This window comes from Rhineura floridana, chromosome 19 (genome assembly GCF_030035675.1).
Source record: "Rhineura floridana isolate rRhiFlo1 chromosome 19, rRhiFlo1.hap2, whole genome shotgun sequence".
NCBI classification, from domain to species: Eukaryota; Metazoa; Chordata; class Lepidosauria; order Squamata; family Rhineuridae; genus Rhineura; species Rhineura floridana.
In genome coordinates this window covers 2,501,823-2,523,978 of record NC_084498.1, presented here as the reverse complement: position 1 = coordinate 2,523,978, position 22,156 = coordinate 2,501,823, and the positions used below count along the sequence as shown (strand labels likewise).

The following is a 22,156-nucleotide window of genomic DNA, read 5'->3' as shown; positions in this document are numbered from 1 at the left end:
CTTTCCCTGAGATCAGCCTTTCCATCAGCCGCAGCCAGCAAGGCCATACGACGCAGGGCCCGGCATCACATGATGAGAACACAGCCATGCTGGCTGGGGCTGATGCAAGCTGTAACCCAAAACACCTGGAGGGCACCAGGTTGGGGAAGGCTGCCTGCTTTAGACAAGAGGGCCAATTCTGGTCACAGGGATTAAGTTACAAATGATGGTCAGACCGCAGCACTTCTGTGAATTGGGCTGCGAACACACCATACATTTCAGACACCTTCAAATCTCTCGACTTCCTCAAAGAATCTTGGGGATTGTGGTGTGTTGGGTGCTGGGAACTGCAGCTCTGTAAGGGATAAACTACAGTTCCCAGGATTCTTTGGGAAAGTCATGAGCTTTAAATAAAATATATGTATTTATTTATCATTAGATTTATATCCCGCCCTTCCTCCCAGCAGGAGCCCAGGGAGGGAAACAAAAGCACTAAAAATAATTTAAAACATCCTAAAAACAGACTTTAAAATATATTAAAACAAAATATCTTTAAAAACATCTTTAAAAAACAAAGACAAGGTTTTAAAACATTAAAAAGCAGTTCCAACACAGACACAGACTGGGATAAGGTCTCAACTTAAAAGACTTGTTGAAAGCGGATGTATGGCATATGAGTTTTTTAAAAACCACAGGAACTGGTATTATGTCAATTTCACATCCCCTGGTTAAACAAGCAATGGTGTGACAGAAACAGCCGGTGGATGAACTAAAAAAAGAAAAGGTCTCTTTTAGTAGCTTACAATAATATTCTCCTTTAGTCTTTTCTGACCATTTGCTTTCTCCTGTCCAGTCTGTTTTGGTTTGCATGTTTGACTGCAAAAACAGCAGCAAAGGGAGGGTGTGTGTGACATAAAAATAAAGAAACTGGAACATTGTATGACTATGCATTCACGAGACAGGGAGGCATGACAGGAAGAGAAATTATTGTTTACAGCAGAATCCTACACGTTAACTCTGAAGAGAGTTCAGTGGGGTTTAAGATTGCAGCCTACATATTAATTGTAAGGAAACGTTGGAAATAATTCCGTTCCTTCCACTCAAGCCAAGCAAATAACCAAAAGTATAGGATGCTGTGAGTTTACATTAACTGGCCTGTTCTACAACTGCGACATGCACCCTTGCCCCTTGATTTGGGAGTTTGTGGAGAATATAGAAGATTTCTATTCGTAAACCAGTAGGCAAACATTTTCAGTCTACCAGGACACACCACACTTGATCTTAAGGTGGCCAGACTTGAACTAAGGAACTGTAACGGGAGGCTTCCATGTGAAACTGCTGAATTAAAAATTCATCAAGAAGTTCAGCTCTGTTCATTTGGGTCTGAATGGAGGCAATCATTTCCTTGCCTACGTCAGATGTTCGTTAAATTGCAGAGATGATTGTTTTATCACTGCTGCTGTTGTAAGAGGTCACTTACTGAATTGTCATTATCTGTACTTATACACCAGGTTGTAAGGGGTGGAGATATATATACTTGCAACTGAGAATTACATTTCATGATCTGATGAAGTAGACCTTTAAGCCATAATAAGATTTGCTCAGTCTTTTAAAGTTCCACTGGGGTGGCCTCATCTTGAGTACTGCATGCAGTTCTGGACACCACACTTTAAGAAGGATGCAGGCAAACTGGAAGAGGTTCAGAGGAGGGCAATGAGGATGATCAGGAGACTGGAAACCAAGTCCGATGAGGAGAGACTGAAAGACCTGGGCATGTTTAGCCTGGAGAAGAGAAGACTGAGGGGAAATATGATAGCACTTCAAAGGTTGTCATACAGAGGAGGGCTGGGATCTCTTCTCGATAGTCCCAGAGTGCAGGACATGGAATAATGGGCTCAAGTTGCAGGAAGCCAGATTTCAGCTGAACATCAGGAAAAACTTTCTAACTGTTAGAGAGGTATGACAATGGAACCAATTACCAAGGGAGGTGGTGGGCTCTCCAACACTGGAGACATTCAAAGGGCGGCTGGACAGCCACCGGTCAGGGATGCTTTAAGTTGGATTCCTGCATTGAGCAGGGGGTTGGACTTGATGGCCTTATAGGCCCCTTCTAACTCTTTGTTATTTGATTAAGAGTGCCTACAGTTCTAAGCCAAAAAAGCCATATATACTCCATGCATTGTCTAGAAAAAAAATGCACTAACCTAAACAAAATTTAAGAGTGACAGTAAGGCTCAACTAACAATGCCACAAAGCAGAGAGCAAATGCTTTGAGTACTGACCAATCCTTTTAAGTGGGGATGCCGCCATGGACTGCATGCAAACCACTGGCCCCAGTCCTGCTGTGAGGTCACACGGCATTGCTAACAGAGGGGGGAAAACTGCCACTGAAGCATCACTGTGCTCCAAGAGACCTGCCCCAGAGATGGCCACATCTCAATTCCAACTCACAGCAGCACCACTGCCCAACTGGGAAAGGTTTCCCCGCGCCCTAGGTGTGGGAGTACAAGTGCACAAGTGCACAGTTAAACTATGGAATTTGCTACCATGAGATGTGGCAATGGTTGCCAACTTGGATAGCTTTAAAAGGGGGCTAGACACGGAGGATAATAAGGCTGCGGGTGGCCACATTCTCCCTCCAACGTTGGAGTCAGTATGAAGGGCATTCAGTCCCTGCTTGTGGGCTTCCCTTTGGGGCCTCTGAGAGCACCGGATGCTGGACTACACCTTTGCTTACCTCATCACCATGTTGCCCTCCGACAGGGAGATCAGCGAAGAGGAATCCACAGAGGATGAAGATCCGATACTGGCCAGGCTGCTCCTCCTCCTGCCAGCCAACCTAAAAGACCCGGCCACAAGCTCATCGTCAGAAGAGTAGTCTTCAAAAGAGCCCAGCACAAACTTGGCCATCACTTGCCGTTTCGCTTGCGCCTGGCTGATCTCTGGTTCCTCCCACGAGAGGGACCTCATTTGTCTCAGAGACTGGCTGGAGGAAGGGACGACCACCCGGCTCAAAGGCCTCGCTAAGTCCATGCCTGGGAGCCCCTGGGACGGTGTCAAAGTCTCCGAGGCAGAGCGGGGAACTGGCGGCTTACACTGGCAAGAGGGATGCTCTGGCTGCTTAGGGACACCCACAGAAGTCTGGCTGCTTAGAGGGGGCAGCTGCTGTGACTGCGAGAGACCTTCAGAGGCCCGGCTGGGCCCTACCGATGGGGGCTGTGGCCCGGGAGCCTGAGACACCTGCAGAGGGGATCCACTGGTAGGAAGCTCCAGAGTTTCTGAAGGAAGCGGCTGGTGTGGGACAGGCTCTCCCAGCTCCAGTTTTCTTTGGTTCACAGAGGGACAGTCTGCCATTTTGGTCCACACTAACCATACCACAATTAGCAAAGGCAAAAAAGCTAGCAAAAGCATTCAGAATTCCTAGAGGGGGAGAGAGGAAAAAAGAGAAAAGAGTATAAACTGATGTTGGAGTCATGGCGGAGAAAACACACACAGAGGCGTCCAGACAGTCATGAGACTCAGTGTCGTAAGTGGGGCCCAAGAGTCCTCCACGGTTGTCTGAGACAGCCTCCCTCAATCTGGTGCACTCCCAGATGTTTTGTACTGCAACTCCCATCAGCCCTAGACAGCGCTGGACAAAATCTGCACCAGAATGGACAGTTTCACATAAAACATTTATTTTGCAGCTGCTGCGCCTACCCCTCCCTTCCCCGCAAAAAAGAAACTTTTCTATCTCTTTAAGCTCAAGCACTTGTCACCACAGGCTTAGAAAAAGAAAGCCATAGGCACCTGGTTGTTTGGGCACCTAAAAGAAATTGACACCGGCTCCTTGAAACTGGAAATGATATTTTGCCAGCTGTGACCCCACAGTCAAGTCAAAAGAGAATCTCTAGGAACTGCAGATTCATACACAAAAACAGAGCTCCAACAGCACCCCCAACATCGCAAAACTGCTGTGAAAGCTCTTCCCTTACAGAGAGACAAAAGACACACAGAGACATTGTCAGGAAAGATCCACCTCTGATTTCATATTGTGGCCAATAAAATCCCTTTGCTGAACGCCTCTCCTCCGCCGCAACAGCCTTACAGCGGCTGAGCTGGAGGGGTCTTGACACAAGAGCTATTTTTATTCTCTGAAAACAGGCCCTTGGCAACAGGGAGTCTGCCTGCAATCTGGCTGCGAGTGACAGGGCCTGAATATGAGGGAACACCCCCAACTGCTGGAGGGGCTCCAGCCCTTCACCAGGCAAGATCACCAGGATCAAAACACCTGTTAATCCAGGAAGTACCAGGCAGCAGATCTGCAAGGATCATAATAAAGCGACCGTCTTCCTCCAGGCAGGGAAAGCTGAACGAACTGCATTGGAACTCTCTTTTCAAGGGCGGTGGATGAATCAAGATCCAGGGTGGCAGCTGGATTTGGGAGGCAAGGGACTCACTTTATAGCCTTGGGCAAATTATTTTTCCCCCAAGCCACTTTCAAATACCTTTCAGAGACACAGAAGGGCTAGCAGAGGGAGGGCAGAGAGCGGAGATAACCCTTTGACCTTGAGGTACTCCCTGAGATAGGCAGCTGCCCTCAAGCGGAGTGGGAGATGCTGTCCCATCAGTCACCCCGGGAAGGGAGATTCCACTGCCCTTCGGATTAGCTTTTGTATATGTAATTGAGGAGACGGGGTGGGCACAATACACCTCGGGCAACAAAATGTCTTGGGCCAGGCCTGGGCTAGGGATGGGTGAGAAATTCAATTCAGTTCGCATTTCAAGTAGAATCTTTCAAATGTGGCTGTTCGAAACAATATGAGAACCAAAACTCAGCCACCCTTTGACATTCACACTTCTTCGAATTTTGCAATGCAGTTTGTCAACCAAACAATGTTTACTAAAATGCATCTATTTCAGTGTGCATGAAATGAAGATATGAGTGAATATAACATTATATAATACCATTATATGACAAGAAATTGCTTGCAGAAATGTGTGCATGAGTCAAAACTGCCAACAAAAATGTGTTTCAGGAGGAGAAATTTGCGCTAAAATGTTGGAGAATTTTCATGAGTGTTTTTTTTTTTTAAATCCACAAATTGCTGCAGAAATGTGGAGAACTGAAACTAAGACTGGGAAAAAATGACAATCTGAGAGAACCAAAATTGACAGATCTTTCCATCCCCAGCCTGGGCACGAAGCACTCATGGATGTGTCACTCTTGAACACAGAGAAAAAAACACCCGTTTATATGACACATCCCACTGAATTCAGCAGGACTAACTCCCACGTAAGCTCGCACAGGGTTACAGCCTCAGTTTTATTAAAACACAAGGAGTCCCTTCCGTATCAAGCATATGCTTCCATAAAATCGACTGCACTTTTTCTCTAAAAAGCAAACAGGACATCGAATGTGCTCTTGCGCGTGTGTTGCTAGGAGGAAGCAGCAGAGAGAGTGCTGCTATTGCACGCATGTCCTGCTTGTGAGCTTCCCAGAGACATTTGGCTGAGAACAGGATGCTTGACCAGACAGGCCTCTGGTCTGATCCAGCTGCAGCTGCTCCTCCTACGTTCTTATTCATTTAGTTTTTGGTTGTTAAGAACTAGAGTCACATAACCAAAGGAACAAATAACCTTGCAGCCATCTATCACATACAAGTAACACACATGCGTGCCATTAAGTTTCAAAGGGTCATCAAAACAAACATACACATCATGAAGATGAAGAACTATGAGAAGGTATTCTGGAGGTCTCCTCCCTTTCCTCTTTCTCTCCCCCCCCCCTAAATTTTATAATTATTACGGGGTGGAAATGTCTCTGTATCATATGCAAATGAATGATCATATACAGAAATACTCGCTTTCTTTCGTTTTTGACACCTACCAGCCCATTTGTGCCACGGATCACCTCTCTCACCTTCACACGGCACAATCGGCAAACTTGCTTTCTGTAGTCTCTGAAGCTAAAGCGTTGACCAGGCACGGAGGCCAGCCGCTGGAAGTCCCAGAACAAGTTTGGCAGTAGTTGCCGTGAAGAGCGTAAACTTCAGATTAGGTTGGTCCTGCCAAGCCAAAAAAAGGAGTCAAAATAACAGTCCTTATTTGCATCTTAGCATCAGCAGTGCTGGAGCAGAGTTAAGGAGATGATTTTTTTGTGAGGGTGGGCAGGGAAACAGCTGTTAATTAATGAATCTGCCGCCCTTCATTAACACAGCCTTTTACTATGAAAGTGAGAAATAGCAATTGATTTGGGGGAGTCTCTAAAATATAGATATGTTTTCTCTCATCAAGAAAGTTCTGAAAACTTACAGCAACAGATACAAGTCACTTTTTTAACCCACTAAAAAAGTGAGGGACTTGTGGCTCTGCAGAAGTTGGTGGACTCCAACTGCCATCAGCCCCAGCTTGCATAGTCAATAGGTAGGAGACAATGGGAGTTATAATCCAGCAACGTTTGGAGGGCCACAGGCTCCCCACCCCTGTACTAAACTCTTTATTATTTATAGCTCTGTTTGCATAAACCAGTTTGAGATTCTCAGATCTTTCTCAGATCTTCTCAGATCTTCAAAAAGTGAGAGTGCATGTTCTTAGCCATTATGGTTTGAACAGCAGTGCAGTGGTAAATTCTGAACTGCGGGAACTCGTGTTGACACAACCCACAAAAGCCACCAAGGAGAGTCCAACAATGCAGGCAAAAGCTGTATGGCTCCATATATAAACATGCACGCATATACACTCCTGAAAGAGCATCCATAATACTCAATTTATTAGGATCAACCAACAGCCACAGAATAGATGCGTACAGAATAAATTCAACTTGTAAAACAACACTGAGTTTTAACAAGAGAGCCAGCTGAACTGTAGCCTTGAGCATTTAATTAGAAACGATCTTCCAAAGAAGTTACCATTTAAAGTGCTAGCTTGAAGTAGGAACCCCATCAAATAACAGGAAAGAAGTAGCCTCTCTCTCTGCTTGATTATTTTCCTCCTTCTCTAACTTCCTCTTTGTTAATCCGTTGCAAACAATAGCAAACCTTGGAAGCCTTGCTACAACCTCATTCACTTGGCAGAGGAAGGAGTGTCAGTTACCCTGGTACCCCCAGAGGATGACGTCATCATGCCTGCTCTAAAAAAAGTATTGGAGCTGTGCTCCCCCGTGGCCCCCCTCCACTACAAGCAGCAGCTGACGAACCCAGAGGGGCTGCTGAATAAGAGGGCAGGGTTTTAGTCAACCTGACCAGAGATGTGAAGGCCTGGAAAATACCTTTCTCCCCCCCTCTTAATTTTTTTTTAAAAAAATGGGGAGGAAAGGTTTCCCCCTAATTTTTCCATTTTTTCCCCAGGTCTTGACACCTCTAGGATAGACCCTTGCCCCTCCTTCATGAGCAGCAGAGGCAGAATTATGCAAAGTTAATAAAATAAATAAGATCCTCCGTGGTGCAGAGTGGTAAGCAGCGGTAACGCAGCCGAAGCTCTGCTCACGGCCGGAGTTTGACTCCAACAGAAGGAGGAAGTCGAATCTCCGGTAAAAGGGGTCGAGGTCCACTCAGCCTTCCATCCATCCGTGGTCGGTAAAATGAGTACCCGGCATATGCTGGGGGGTAAAGAAAGGCCGGGGACGGAACTGGCAATCCCACCCCATATATATGGTCTGCCTAGTAAACGTCGCAAGATGTCGCCCTAAGAGTCGGAAACGACTCGCACTACAAGTGCGGGGACACCTTTACCTTTTTTAATAAAATAAATAGGACAAAGCAAGAACAGAAAACCTGCTTAAATTTATACAAATTACAGAATGTTAACTTCTTGCCATATAATATTTTGTCCCAGCACAGAGGATATACCGTTTGTTATTATCCACTTGAAACAAGATAAACAACTGTATAGGAGCACAAATTATGTACACACAGGACCTTTCCTGCAGCAGCGCCTAGTATGCAGAACTCACTGCCGCTTGAGGTCAGGTTATCTCCTTTACTGTCGGCATTCCATTGTTTAAGAACTTCTCTCATCATCAAGTTCCAGACTTTTCTGTTGCTAACACTGCGATCCTATACATGTCTACTCAAAAGTTAAGTCCAATCAAATTCAATGGGGCTTTCTCTGGTAAGTGGGCATAGGATTGCAGCCTTCAGTTCTTTGCCTTCACCTGGTTTACTTGTTGGCAATTAATTTGTATGTTTAATTGCTTTTTTTGGTATATATTTTTCTCAACATTGTTTTAATATTTTAATTACTGTTGGCTTGTTGTTTTTCTACTTTATTCTGGTTTTGGACATCACCATTTGGATGGGGAGGGAGAGGAAAGTATGATATAAATATCATAAATGTTAACAAATAACTTGTCCAGGGATGCCCACAACTCAATGCAACTTTTCAGGGAATTTAAATGTTTAAAGCCAGTCAACTTCTTCATGTGGTTTCATATCTCATAAGGATTTCCTGAAATTGCACCAGTAAGTTCAACTTAGAATGTTTGTTTCACTTTGCCTGGAAGCAGGTTTCGGGGCTCAAAGGGTGAACAAACTGCTGCCAGGATCAACAAGCTGTGTGGCACGATCCCAAAGCATTCTGCAGTGCTCCAAGTGGGCCGACTTAATTTTAAGTGGGACAAAGGTCGCCTTCAAGTTCCAAAAACAGACAACTGTTTCGAACAACGTGTACACCTCCCAGTCCCAAATGTCACCAAATGCCAGCCAGCTATGAAACTGCACTAGCCACACATGGCCATTTGTAAAGATGCATCCGCTGCTGCTGGCAGAGACAGCCAATTATGCTGCTGCTAAATTTAATGCCGCTTCCAAGATAAACAAAAACTACTTGTAATATTATCATGGCCAATATCTAAATCAATTTTTTTTATTAATTCTGGTTTTATTTTGAGTAGGGCCTTTCTGAAGTCTATGTGCAACGTGTTACAAATACTGTACATGAATCTCAGAAGACGAGGAATCCTGCCCCCTAATACAATAATTTTAATTTTTAATAATGACGACAATTTTCTCTGTCTTTGACACTTTTCTACTTACATTCCCAGAACACTTTAGGACAACAGATAAAACCATTTTTGATACTTTTGGCCTTGGATCCCTGCAGAAGCTCAACTTGAGTTAAAAGGAACTCCCTCCCAAGTATGCCAGCATAAGATTACAACTTTACAGCACAATTTTATAGGTGTTTACTCTGAAGTAAGTTGTGTTTAACTGAGCTTGCTCACTAGTAAACGTGTTTAGGATCATAAACTTAGCCTACAATCCTATAAACACTTAACTGGGAGTAAATACCATTGAAGGTAATGGAACTCACTTCTAAACAAACATGCTTGGATTGCACTGTTAGCTTACTTTTACAGACTAGAGATTATGCATAGGCTCATCAGGGTGCCAGGGGTTCCCCACAAATGGTCAGCTTCAAGTTTGGGGTCCATTTCAGAACTCTTCACTTGCAAAGGGCTAGCAAAAGAACTCTTAAAATGGCTAGGATGTGCCCTAACAATTGCCCGCCCTCAAAAAAGGAAAAAGGAAATATAGGCCACCTTAAGAGAGAACATTCCCAAGTACATAAAATAAAATTCAGACTTCTTAAAAACAAAGAATAAACTTAGCTGTTATCAGCTTAACCCCAAGAGAGAAGCAAACCAACCTCTACTATGCTTCTTACGGGATCATCTTGAGAGTTGCTATTATACAGGTATATATATATAATTCCAAATCCACAGCAAGGCAACAGCTCTATTAGGACCACCCAAAATGTCACCAAGGAGTGAACAATGGGGAGGGGGAGAGGAGAGGGAGAAAAATCTGGGAGTGCACAGCTGCTGTTGCATTAAAGTTCCTCTTCCAACTTTATTTTTTATTATTTTATTTATACCCCACCCTTCCTCCCAGCAGGAGCCCAGGGTGGCAAACAGAAACACTAAAAACACTTTAAAACATCATAAAAAGACCTTAAAATACATTAAAACAAAACGATAAAAAACATTTAGCAAAACTTTAGCATTTATAGGTGCAAAAATAGCCTCCAGAAAGTTTTAAAACCAGGAAACAAAGTGACACCCCCCCAACCCCACTGATTAAAGTAGTTTAGGATTTTCAAGCTTTATTTTGCATTTAGATAGAAAGCGGCTTTTTTTTTTTTTAATGCTCAAGGAATGTCAATCAAGAAACCACAGGTGATGTTGCAATGGGCAGATTGAGGCAGCAACTCTATCTGCACTCTCCTGGGAGTTAAATCCTGTTTTATTACGCAAACCGCTCTGGAACTGTTGTATAAAGCTTGGTGTTTAAACTGAGTAAGTTGAAAAACTCAATAAATGAGGCTTGCTTGCAACAAGTAAAACATGGCTTGCACAGTACATAAGCAAACCTATTGTGGTTTTTCCATTTGTAGATTCAACACACGCCTTTGATTATTAACTTACCTATACATACAAGCCTCAGCCATTTCCTCTATACAGCTTTTACCAAAGTCATCTTTGCGGCAGAAAAGAGATTGAAATGGAAACAGGGAACCGAGGAAAGAAAAGGGGACGCCTTTACTTTACTTTCGCAGATTCTGAAGGAAATGTCAGGTATCATCACCCTTGGTAACCTCAGGGCTCCAATACATTTACAACCTGATGAAATCCGCTGGTAGCCTCGTTAGCACCCTTAAGGGCAGAAAACGGTGATGAAGGCACATGTAGGTCAAAGGCCAGCAAATAAGGACCAAATCTGCCCACAGCCAGAATCTGCAGGGTAGAGAATCAAACCAGAAATTAAGACCTACGACAGGCGCAACCTATCAATGCCTCCGCAAGAACTCTCACCGAAATACTGCACGCAAGTCGCAGAGTTGGGGTGTTTGCGCCCAACCCTCTTTCAAACCTTTCCCCAACCGGGTGCCTCCCATACATTTTGGACTACTGATCCCATCAGCCTCAGCCAGCATAGTCAACAGATGGGAGTTGTAGTCCATAACCTCTGGCGGGCACCCAGTTGGCGAGAGCTGCGGCAAAGGCGGTGGCCAGAAAGGGCAGCAAAGGCTCTGCCGGGTGACGCTGCTCCCTCTCCAGCGCCCAGGAGCGCCTCCCTTCCCCGGGAGAGGAAGGGATGCAAGGGAAGGCCCCTTGGGGGCGAAGGGCGCTTTGGACGACACCTCCCATCAACCCCAGCCAGAGGATGAGGATGGGGCTAGTGGGAGTGGCAGTCCAATTTTCTCAGCCTTGGGGGGGGTCCCCAGATGTTGCGGGACTACAGTTCCCATCATTCCTGCAGGGGTTGATGGGAGGTGTAGTACAGCAACATCTGGGGACCTCCCCCCCAAGGTTGGGAAAGGGTGCTCTGAAACATCTGGAAGGCCCCAGGTGGGCGAAGGCTGACTTGGGCTGCAATACGCGCCTGCTCAGGAGTAGGGTCCAATGGGACTGACTCCCAGGGAAGGGCGTATTGCACTGCAGCCCCTGGAAAGGAAGGCGAGGAACAAACGCAGACCCGCCTGCTCCTGCGAGCAGCAACCAGATTCCCAACTGGAAGGGCCGTTTTGTTTTGTTTTAGTTAAAGGCTGCTTTCACCTCCGTTTGGTGTCGTCTTCAGTCAGGAAGGTGCAAGCACAGCCGGCTCTTCCCGCATTCACACGACCTGCTTTGCCGCTGCAAATGGCAAGGGCTCTCTGTGGGCTGTGCTGATGGGCGCCTTCGGGGCATCCCCACGGACGGAAAAATATACCGGCCCTTGGGGTTCCAGTGGGGGAGTCTTCCTGAAACCACGTGCAGATCAGAACTTTGGAGCATGCCCCCATAAATATATATATTATGGAGTCTGTATTTTGTAAATGGTAGCGGTGGGAATATATTTCCATTGTTTAAAATCTATTCTTTTAAAAACTGGAATATTCTGCACCATGGAAGACCCGAGTCTGAAAACAGCCTCTTTGCTGCTTGAGCGGTGCAATTCCGCACTTCCAGGGGCAACTCTCACTTCTACGGGAGGAACCCGGAAGCCGCTCATAGAAGAACCGAGATGCTTCTCTTTCTCCTTTTCTCCTATCTCTGTGGCGACTCTATTGGGCACGACTCTTCGAGAGGGAGGCGGGGCCAGAAGTGCCGCGCGACAAGAGGGCGTTTGTCCCTCGGCGGCCCCTGTACTCTGCCCGGAAGCGTTACCATGGAGCCGCCCGGCGGCACCGGAAGTGTCGGAGCCGTTACGACTTGCGGCGGGGACGAAGGAGGGAGCGACGAGCCGGCCCAGGTCGGGGTTGGCGGCTAGTTCGGGGCCCGGACGGAGGACGGGTTGATTGACGTACTATTTACGTGTATTTAAATATATGCAAATTTGTTTCCAGTGAATGACGCTGGTTTATTTCTGCCTCGCAACTTCGTCTTACGCAAGTTGAAGCACGTCATGTTACCTTTGGGAGCCTTTTAAAGCACGCTGACGTCACGATCTCCAACTGCGTGACGTCAGTCATCGGCTGCTTGACGTCAGTAGCTTTGTCTCGCGAGCGCGGCCTGCGTCTCTGCGCGTGGAAATTCCTCCCCGGCGTTTAAAGAAGCCTTAACCGGCACACTAAGCGAGCTAAGCTTAGGCTTTGGGGTGGGGGAACGGGGTGGGCCGCCTGTCCAAGATGATGGCACCTGCGCCTCTTATGCCTGTCATCGGCATTATTTAACTTTTACGAAGCACTTAAAAATGTCTGTTTTAAAATACAAGCCTAGTTCCCGCTTGCAGGCTCAAAGCTACCAGACACGGCACAAAAGGAAAAAGAGAGGGGAAGGAATGAGGAAAGCAAGCGCTGAGGCCAGGTTGGCCTCCCCCATAAAAACCGAAGAAGAGTGCCCTGCTGGATCAGGCCAAAGGTCTGTCTGGGGCCCGGCCGACATCCTGCTTTCACAGGGGCTGACCAGATGCTGAATAGGAAGCCCACGAGTAGGGTGTGAGTGCAACAGGAGGTCTCCTTCCTCCTCCTGGGCCATTGTGGGTGCCAGCAACTGGTACTGAGAGGCATGCTGCCTTGGACAGTGGAGACAGCATGCGGCCATCATGACTAGTAGCTACTGCTAGGCTTATTCCCCCATGAGTTTGCCTAAATCCTTTCAAAATGCTCCCTGAGTGGGGTGCTACTTGCCAGTGGCTCTTGCTGCCCTAATCTGTGGCAGAGGTCAGAGGGGGCTGCCCTTCTGTTCTCCAGACCAGGGCAACAGGCAATTAGTTGGAGCAGGCAAGCAGTGAACTCCCTGCAGCTCCCAGTACTTGTATTAATATATGTTTTTAAAATAATTACTGCCCAATTAACCAACAGCAGCTTTTTTCGCTGATCCAACTTTTGATCTGTGTGATTAATTGGCTAAACATTGCAGCCCTAATATGTCTTGTGTAGCTCTGGAGGGCTTTGGGTCACAGAAGAACACTGAAGGCCTCAGACCCTGGGACAGCTGCCCAGCACAGTCGTAGGCCAGACGGTTGATGGCTCACACAGACATTAAACTAACACTTCTCATGTCCTTCAGGAACCAGGTGTCAAATCTGGCGATTTCAGCCTGCTTTCGCTGCCCAGATGGCGTTGCCCACAATCCCTTCGTTCTGGAGCAACCGCAGCAGGGCCCTCGAGCAACAGATCGTGCACCACCGAGAGCAGGAGGCCCGCTTCCGGAAGCAGTGGGAGCTGAACAGCCGCTATTTCCAACAGTCTGGGGTCTACAGCTCAAAGCAGGCCCAGTGGAGTTCACGCCAGTCCTATCAGCAAAGGTAAGGCTAGGGGTGGGGGTGGGGGATGACTCTTTTTCACCATTCCCAGAGAGGGCACAGTGGGGGGGGAGCAGCAGCAGCAACATGAACAGGGCCCAGGCAGAGTTTTTGGCCGGGTCTGCTCTTAACTCAGCGCAAGCAAAAGGAACTGAAAGGGAAGCAGCAGGATTGGCAAAGGCCCTGGCCCCTCTTCCACAGCCTTATCCGAAGTCCCAGGCACCTGGAGCGCAAGCAAAAGAGCTGAAAGTGTTAACAGGTACTAGGATATGAAAGAGGCGCAGAGCTGACTCTTCTCTAGGGAAGAGAGGTCTGCCATTGGAAGGGCCAGTTTTTGTATGTCTGCAGCAGTCAAACTGGGGGGGCACCAACATCAGCGTTGGGCATTGCGTCAATTACAGGGAAGTAGAAGAGAGTGGGGCATAGGAGGAGGGCCAGGGAGGCTGGGACTGTTTTCAAAAGTTAAACTTGAGTACTTTTGCCATATTGACTAGTTGTGTAATAGGATTGTTACAATGTGTTATATTTATAGTGTTGGTATGGTTTTTGTGTTACTGTTATATCTGCCATTTGTTTTTTCTCTATTATGTTGTATTATTTCACTTGAAATTGTTTTTGCCATTGTTTGACTTGCTATAAACTATTTCATATGCAATGTGTTTTTGTTTTTCTCTTTGTACGTCGCTTTGAGTCCTATTTTTGGAAAAAAGCAACTAACAAATGCTATTAATAAATAAACAAATACATAAAGGATCTCTACTCTGCTTTCAGAATTGCCATCGTCACTCTTTGTTTGTTTGTCTGCTTCTTTCTCGTCTTTGCTAGTATGACTGCCTATCACCACGAGAAGCTGAAGGAGGAGAAGCGGATCAGCTTGGAGCGAAGGCGCCAGCAACTTCAGAAGCTGCTTTTTGAGGAGCGTGAGCTGCTGGCAGCGGAGCTGCAGGAGCTGCGGCTGAGCAAGGACACAGACCTGAGCGAGATGAGGCAGAAAAGCGACGAGCTGAAGTCGGCCAGGGAGGAGCGGAGGAAGCAGGTCTGTCTGGAAGGAAGAGAGCAGGAAGAGAGAGGCGTCCTCTGTCAGAGTCTCAAATAAGAGAGCCCGAGGGCTGTTCTGCCTGAGAGGATATGAGAAAGTACTAACAGAGGCACTGAAAGTGCTTAGGAGATTGTCAGGAGGTGGCCTCTTCCACGTAAAATGTCTTCTGAGCCACCCTTGGGGGAACGCTGCTTTTGGCCACACTAGTGGAGGTTAAACATTTCCAAGGATGAGGAAGGCAGGACTCAATACCTTTTGGTGAATTGGCTTCCTCTACAGGTAGCCATCCTTCTACACGTGCTGTTGCTTGCTCAGTGGCAGAGCACCTGCTTTGCATTCAGAAGGTCCCCAGTGGCGGCATCTCCAGGCAGGGCTGGGAGAGACTCCTGCCTGAAAGCCTGAAGTGCCTCTGCCAGCCAGTGTAGACATACTAAACTCATTAGTCTGATTCAGTATAGGTGAGCTTCCTGTGACCCACCTTTGCGACTTCCCCCTGGGGCTTCTGGTTGGCCCCTGGGAGAACAGGTTGCTGAACTAGCTCTGTTCCAGCTACAGGGCTCTGCGTTATTTCAGGAAGGTTTCCTTCTTCTGCCCTCATAACAGATTGCCGAAGATCGTCTCTACGAGTGTTGGGAGAACAACAGTGCTAAGCTCCGAGAGGTGAGAAATGGGCTGGTGGCTGAACAGCTGGACGGGCATGATCCAGCACGGTTTTGCCCCAAGGGATCCTGGCCTTTCAGATTCTATCCAGGAGATGGGTGCTGACACTAGCCCTGGCTCCCTGCTTCTCTGTATCAGGGCGAGGTTGATACTGGCCCCTTTCCCCCAGCGGAGACCTTGGAATGGGGAGGCAGTGCGTCTGAGGTGCTCGCTGTGCCTCCTCCCCCCTAAACAGGTTTGCCAACACTAGGGGGAGAGGTGTCCTACAGCGGCCAACAAAGTCTGTTTCCATGATCCTTCCTTCAGGTTGGCTCTGAACTGCACAAGAAGCACGTGGTCGAGGCCTGGGGGAACCAGCTGACTCAGAAGCAACAGGTAGGCCGGGCTCTTCCTAGGACTACTTAGTGTCTCTCTGTAGGATTCCTGGGCCTGGGGCCCTCTCTCCTCCTCCTTTCAGGCTCGCGGGGCAGGAGGGCAAGTGCCGTGGGCTGAGGAGGCTAACGGTTCCGTTTGGCCCCAATCCAGAGAGAAGCAACTGAGTGGGAAGAGAAAGTCCGCATGGAAAACAAATACGAGGCTGCCCGGAGGGAAGCCCTGGAGAGGATGAAGGAGGAGGAGGAAAGGCGGAAGCAGGAAGAGAGGAAGCAGGCAGAGATCTTGCGCCAGCAGATGGAGGAGCTGCGGCAACGGGAGGCGGAGGTAAGCGATGTGGCGTCGCCTGGGCCAGGCCTTGCTAGAAAAGGCCTTCGCGTGGGCCTAAGGCCAGCTCAGGATCACCAGTCCACACACACACAGTCGCGTCTTGGTTCTCTTTGTGGCAGTTCCCTGGGGCAGGGGGAAAAGCCCAAGACGATTTTTTTTGGTGCAGTGGAGATCCCTGGTCCAAACCTCTCTCCCTCTTCTGCCCTTCCCACCTCAGGTGAAGGGATGGCAGCGTATGTAGCCACTGGAGGAGGGTGGGACTCAGGTCAGGCGTTTGGGGGGCCATGACTGAAGGTCTTAGGTGAGGTCACGCTTGTAAACGTACCCAGCTTCAGGTGTTGATTTGCAATATTTCACGTGGCTGACTGAATGCTTTTGGAGCTGGGGAGGATCTGCCCTGCTAGGAGGAGTTCTGAGGGGCAGGCAGCACATGAGAGCAATCCGCTGGCCATTGTGGGGGGCAACGAGCCAGCTGGCGGAAGAGCCAGGCCGCCCCTGCTCATGTGCTGAGAGTGCTGGGGCAGCTGCAGTAGCTCCATCTTGCCACCACCGCTTTCTTGCTGGGAACATGGAAGGGAGGCTGTAGCTGAAGACGTCTGGCTCATTCTTCTCAGGCAGCAAAGCTGAAGAAGGAAGAGGAGGACTTGCTGAAGCAGCAGTGGGAGCTGGGAGCCCTGGAGGCCGAGAGGAAGCGGCAGGAGCAGGAGCGGAAGAAGACTGAACTCAGGTGTGGTTCTTGAGAGCAGTGGGAGGGGAGGAGAGAAGGGCATGGGGGGCCCTAACAGTTGCCATTTAGCCTCCTCCCCCTGCTGTGTGGGGACTGGGAGGCGGTGGTGGTGAGACAAGGGCACGGGAGGGGGACTTTTCTTCAGCTGGTGGGGAAATCTGTTGGGGGCAGCACCTAAGCGGTGCCAGAGCCGAAAACGAGGGGCGCCCCTTGTCTCCTTCTGCCTCTTTCCCCCTCCCACCTGCTTGAAACTGGGCCAAGGGCCACTGGTTTCCCAACCCTGGACTAGGGGGAGGGGTAGTTCTTAAGTCCTGCTGCTGTATGGGAAGAGATGGATCGGCACGATGCTTAGAAGGTGCCAAGAAGCCGCGCCTTCCACCTTGCCAAAGTACCCATGTGGGTGCAATTCCTTGTGGTGAAAATGAGGCACTTTGCACATGCACCAGTGTGCTTCTCCCATGTTCACAGCTGAGGTGCTCACCCCCTAACAGGCTGAAGCAGCTTTGCAGCCTGACCTCTTCCCATCCTCCGGCTTCTTGTCTCTGGCTCTTCCTTCCTGTGGACGACTGACGGTGGGGCTGCTTCTCTCTTTTCCCAGGCGATTTCTGAAACACCAATACCACTCCCAGCTGAAGAGGCGGGCCCAGCAGATCCAGGAAGAGCTGGTAGGTTGGCACCCCTGGAATGACTGAAGGGAGGCTAGATATCCCATGCCCCGTAGTCCCCAGGCTGCAGAGGTAGCTGCACTCCTGCCCATGCGCTTGATGACATCACTGTTTCCAAGTCAGCCCCGCCCTCAAATCTCAATGTATTTTGCAAAGCCAACAATACAGGCGACACCCACCTCAACACAGTAACACCTCAGTTAACAAAGTGGATGTGTTCCTGGACGTCACTTCTTTAACAGAAATTTTGGCACCAGAGGTAGGGATAACATGGAAAGAATAGGGAGAGTTTCCTGCCCCTGGTCATAGATGGTGGGGGCAGCTTCAACAGGGCTTTAAAGGGTGCCTACCTGGCACCCACCCACCCCTACCCTTCTGAATCGTACTGGATCCTTCCCTCCCCAGCCCTGGGAGAAAGCAAGAGATCTCTTTAATGCAAAGCAAAGGCACAGGCACGTCAGTTTATTAACAGCAAACCAAAGGCACAGGATGGTCAGTTTCACCCAAGGCACAGGCTTGAAAGTTTTATCCACAGCAAAGCAAAGCTGGTTAGTTTCACCTTTTAAAAAGCCTTCCTTAAAAGGAGCTTCCTTGGGGGAGGATTCCTTAACTGAGGTATTACTGTATTCCTGCTATCTGTACTGCCCTATTCTTCAGCAGGCAGCTCAAGAATCCCATCTGGTTGGCTCAATCTCTACCACCACCACTCTCTCTTCTAGCTGCCTTGAACCTTCCTTAGGGAACGGGCTGGATCTCTTACAGTGCAGAAGGTCCCGAGTTCAGTTCTCAGTGGCTCTAGCTAAAAGGAGCTGGCTGGGAAAGGCCTCGGAGCTCTGCTGGGTTGGATGGGCCAGTGGTTCAACTTGGTCCAAGGCAGCTCTCTGATGTTTGTCCCGCGCAGGAGAAGGACAGGCAGATCCTCCTGGCCCTGGCTGAGCAGGAAGGCGAGGACGAGCGGCTGCAGTCGGCCCGGCGGGAGCAAGCGGTTGCTGCTGTTGCCTGGATGAAGGAGGTCATCGAGGATCAGCTCCAACTGGAAAGGGAGCGGGAGGCTGAGCTGGAGACTGTCTTCAGGTGAGGCCGAGGAGGGAGGAACTGCTGCGGCACAAGCTGCCGGCGCTCCCTTCTTCAGTCCAGCCCTGCAGAGTGTGCTGGTAGCAACGGAGGAGGAATTGCTTCTCTGTACTTGAAGGGGGATCCCAGCTGGCAGACCTATTGCAGTAAAAGTGACCCAGCAAAAAGGGGTTGCTAGTCCTGCTGTGATAGAACGGTTTGTGGAGAGGGGAGGCCTGCCTTTCCACAGGTGCACCGGACTAAAGCATCCCTCCCTAACCTGGTGCCCTCCAGAAGTGGCTGGACCACTACATACCTGCCATCATCCCCACCCATTGGCCATGCTGGCTGGAGATGATGGGCGTTGGGAGCCCGGCCCTAGCTGGAGGACTGCTTTGCTCCAGCGCATCTGTGGCAAGGCAAAAACAGCTGGAAGACTCGCTGTGCACCCCCTTTGCCCGGACCCTCCTCTGTGACCGTGAGCACCCCAGTGCATGCAGGAATTGCCTGCGGATTGGTGCTCTTTGATTCTCAAACCAACTGCGGTATCCCCTACTGAAGGGATCCCTGGGCCTTTGCTGCTGTGCTGTGGCTCTGGACTCCAAGCCTCGGCACCAAAAGTCTGTTTCTCCCTCTCCCAAGGGAGGAAGCCAAGCAGGTCTGGGAGAAGCGAGAGCACGAGTGGGAGAGAGAGCAGAAGGCCCGGGACAGACTCATGGCCGAGGTGAGCTCTCCTTGCCCAGCGGGGTCCGGACTTCGGGCTTGTCCCCCTTCCAGGGCTCAGTCCCCCCTCCTGCTTGAAACAGGTCCTGGCGGAGAGAGAGCGTCAGATCCAAGAGAGGATGGAGAGGAACAGGCAGGCCCAGCAGGAATTGGTGAAGTGCCGGGAGCAGCTGATCCAGGAGCTGGAAGAGGCCAAGCAGCTGACACAGCGGGAGCAGGAAGAGGAGGCTGGGCTGAAAACTGCCCGCAGGCAGGAGCTGGAGGCCCAGGTAGGAGAGAGCAAAAGAGACAGCTGGCAGCTCTTGCTCCTCGTGAACGAGCCAGCAGGGGCGTCAGGCACTTGGAACGTGGGGCATATGCATCCCAAACCTTCAATATCGATGGTAGCTCTTTCGAAGTATCGGGCAGGTATCCCTCTGGCACCTCCAGGGCAGTCTACTTAATGCTGCTTCCTGGTCTCCCTCCCTCCCCTTGCACCCCACAAGTCAGGGATGGCCCTGTTCTTTCCAGGCAACAGGAGTGGGAAGGCAGGGACAGCAGCAAGGTGAGGGGGACTGCGGAAGGGGGGCGATCAAGTGAGGCTCAAAGGGCAGGGCCACCTTTGCTTACAAAGAGGGGCTTTGAAGTATGGAAGCCACCTCTGGCACAGACGGGGGGTGGGGGGACAACAGGGTCTTGGGGGGCATCCAGAAAGAAGACTGGAAAACGTGGGCGCTTTGACCGGCAAGGCAGTGGCCGTGGGGATGCCATGAAGCCGGCCTCTTCCTTGACGCCCCCCCCCCTTCAGCTCACAGAGCGCCAGCTGCAGGGGCAGGAGGAGCTGCGGCGCCAGCAGGAGGAAGAGGCTGAGGCCCGGCTGGAGGAGCAGCGCAACGCAGAGCTGGAGCAGCTGGCCGCCAGGCGCATGATGGAGCGCGGCTATCGCAACAAGGTGAGGGGGCAGGGGAGGCCGCTGGTGCCGCTCACCTCCGCCTGGGGAAGGGGCATTGCCTCCCATCCTCCCCGTGAGAGTGCTCCTGGTGCTTGGCTCTTCTGAAATGCCTCTCGTGGATGCACCAATTTAGCTGCTTGCTTGCCATCTCTATGGGGAGCAGCCTGCCTGGCCTTCTGGTATGTTGGTCCTGGGCGCAAAGGGGCAAGGTTTGTCTAAATAGCTGTGTCTTGTGCCTGGACTGATCTCTTTGGGGGAGGCCAACAAGTGATGCAGCAGCAGCTGCTGCCTTCTTCACATGGCGCTTTCTCCCATCCTGGCTCTTTCATCCACGTGCAGCTGGAAATGCTCCCATCAGGCCTGAGCGTTACCTGCAAGAACTGAAAGAATTTCTCCTTCTCTGTTCTTTGCCAGACCTACAGCTATCCCAAAACAGCCTGGACCTAAAGGAGTGGGAAGGGTGCCTGCTTCCCAGTTAGAATGGATGAAAACCTTCACGGAGGGAAGAGTTTCTTGGCTGCATCCTGCTAGGGAGTACTTGTAAAGATTTAAAAACCCCAGGATCTGCGTTCTGTGCTGTCAGGTGTCTGTGTGCTGAGAGAGGGTAGAGGGCTTCCACCCCTCTGCACGTTAGCTCTCTTCTGCTGCTGGGTGCTGACATTCCTGGAAGGCAGGCACAGTTGTGGCTCCAAGAGGAATTGCTGGAAGGAACAGGGTAGGCCCTGCAAGGCACTTGGGGAGGTGGGCTGGGGGGTGGACATGCTCAGTCCCTGCCAACCTTCAGAGGGCACTTTCCCCTTCTTTCAGTGGCTCTTGCCTGAGCAGCATAAGGAAGAGGTGGGTGGAAGGCCTCAAGCACTTCCTGCTCAGTCTCCAGTAGGGATGTTAAAAGGTTCAATAAAGCTTTGTGTTTTTCACCCCCGTCTCTCTGGTGCCACTGCTGTGTTTCCCCCGTGAGAGAGAAGCAGCTAGACCCCAACACTAAGATGCTGTAAGTCACAGAGGAGGCGGCAGCAAGGGTTGGGGGGGAGAGGATAGCTGGAAAAGTTCAGCTATCCTTAAGAGGAGTTGTAGGACAGCTAGTCACTAAGGCGGCTGGCAGGATCACCGCCATCTTTCCTCTGCCGTTCCGGAAAGGCCCAGAGCGCAGCTTGGGGAAGAGGGGAAACTCGCAAGGGTATACAGTGCATGTCCTTGCAACTGCAGGGATTTCTCTTCCCACTGCCCTGCACGGCACAAATAAACATCAGGACTCTGCCTGATAGCGAGACAGGCCATCAGTCTTTTGAGCTTAGTGTTGTGATCCTGACCAGCGGCAGCTCTGCAGGGTTTCAGGAAAGGAGATGTTCCCAGCCCTACTTGAAGATGCCCGGGACTGAACCTGGGACCTTCTGTGAGCAAAGCAGGCGCTCTGCAATAGGCCTCCTGTTCCATTTTCCAGAGGGAAAGGAAGAAAAAGACTATACAGCTTCAAAGGTCTCCCCGCCCCCCTTTCCTCATCCCTTGACCCCACTGCAGGGGCTATAAGCTACAAGTAAACAAGCCATCTTCTTTGCATGCATAAGAAATCTTTGATTTGCAACTTCAGGTTAAAAAGGATCCCACCTTGCAGAGCTAGGAAGAGAGAGTGCCAGTTGAAGTAGGCAGTACTGGACTTGATGGATCAAATGTCGGCTCAGCAAAAGATGGTTTTATAGGTTAGAGCAGGGGGCACATTTCAAATGCTGAGAGGGCTGGGGGCACCACTCACAGAATGGCTGCCACAGGCATGGCATAACACAACATTAGACAGTAGTCATGGTGAAGCTTTTTCCATAACTGTATTTCCATACTAGAAAAGTATCCTGTTGTCCTGTTGAATTTCTGTCCTGCCATAGAGCTGATAAAGGCACAAGAGCCCTGTTTTTGCCAAGGTTGCAATCCTATACCCACTTATCTGGAAATAAGCCCCATTAAACACAAAGAGACTTA

At 49.7% G+C, this 22,156-nt stretch overlaps 2 protein-coding genes across 11 annotated transcripts in view; one reads left to right on the top strand and one right to left on the bottom strand.

Annotated features, from left to right (window-relative positions):
* Nucleotides 1-11,865, bottom strand: part of ACACB (acetyl-CoA carboxylase beta) — an 88,352-nt gene extending 76,487 nt beyond the window's left edge. Inside the window, exons 1-4 of one of the 7 annotated variants that reach the window (XM_061603351.1) lie at nt 11,516-11,865; nt 10,385-10,693; nt 5,849-6,026; nt 2,717-3,399 (exon numbers count right to left, since the gene is read on the bottom strand). In XM_061603351.1, coding sequence (XP_061459335.1) covers nt 2,717-3,390 — 674 coding nt within the window. In that variant the 5' untranslated portion in view covers nt 3,391-3,399; nt 5,849-6,026; nt 10,385-10,693; nt 11,516-11,865. Of the gene's footprint in view, nt 1-2,716; nt 3,400-5,848; nt 6,027-9,606; nt 9,628-10,384; nt 11,035-11,515 lie in introns of those variants that run through there. The other 6 variants (XM_061603342.1, XM_061603347.1, XM_061603348.1 and 3 more) reach the window with 6 other exon arrangements.
* Nucleotides 11,866-12,063: 198 nt separating this feature from the next.
* TCHP (trichoplein keratin filament binding) lies at nt 12,064-21,102 on the top strand. Of its 4 annotated transcripts, none has more exons than XM_061603365.1 (13): nt 12,064-12,191; nt 13,451-13,688; nt 14,511-14,721; nt 15,328-15,384; nt 15,691-15,759; nt 15,910-16,083; nt 16,701-16,813; nt 17,412-17,478; nt 18,380-18,552; nt 19,174-19,255; nt 19,338-19,523; nt 20,042-20,185; nt 20,600-21,102. In XM_061603365.1, exons 2-13 carry the CDS (start codon nt 13,498-13,500, stop codon nt 20,630-20,632), a joined length of 1,500 nt encoding a protein of 499 aa, XP_061459349.1. In that variant the 5' UTR covers nt 12,064-12,191; nt 13,451-13,497; the 3' UTR covers nt 20,633-21,102. The 4 variants fall into 4 exon arrangements, with proteins under 4 accessions (XP_061459349.1, XP_061459348.1, XP_061459347.1 ...); XM_061603364.1 differs by having other exon boundaries at nt 12,064-12,255; XM_061603363.1 differs by having other exon boundaries at nt 12,064-12,423.
* Nucleotides 21,103-22,156: the final 1,054 nt, after the last annotated feature.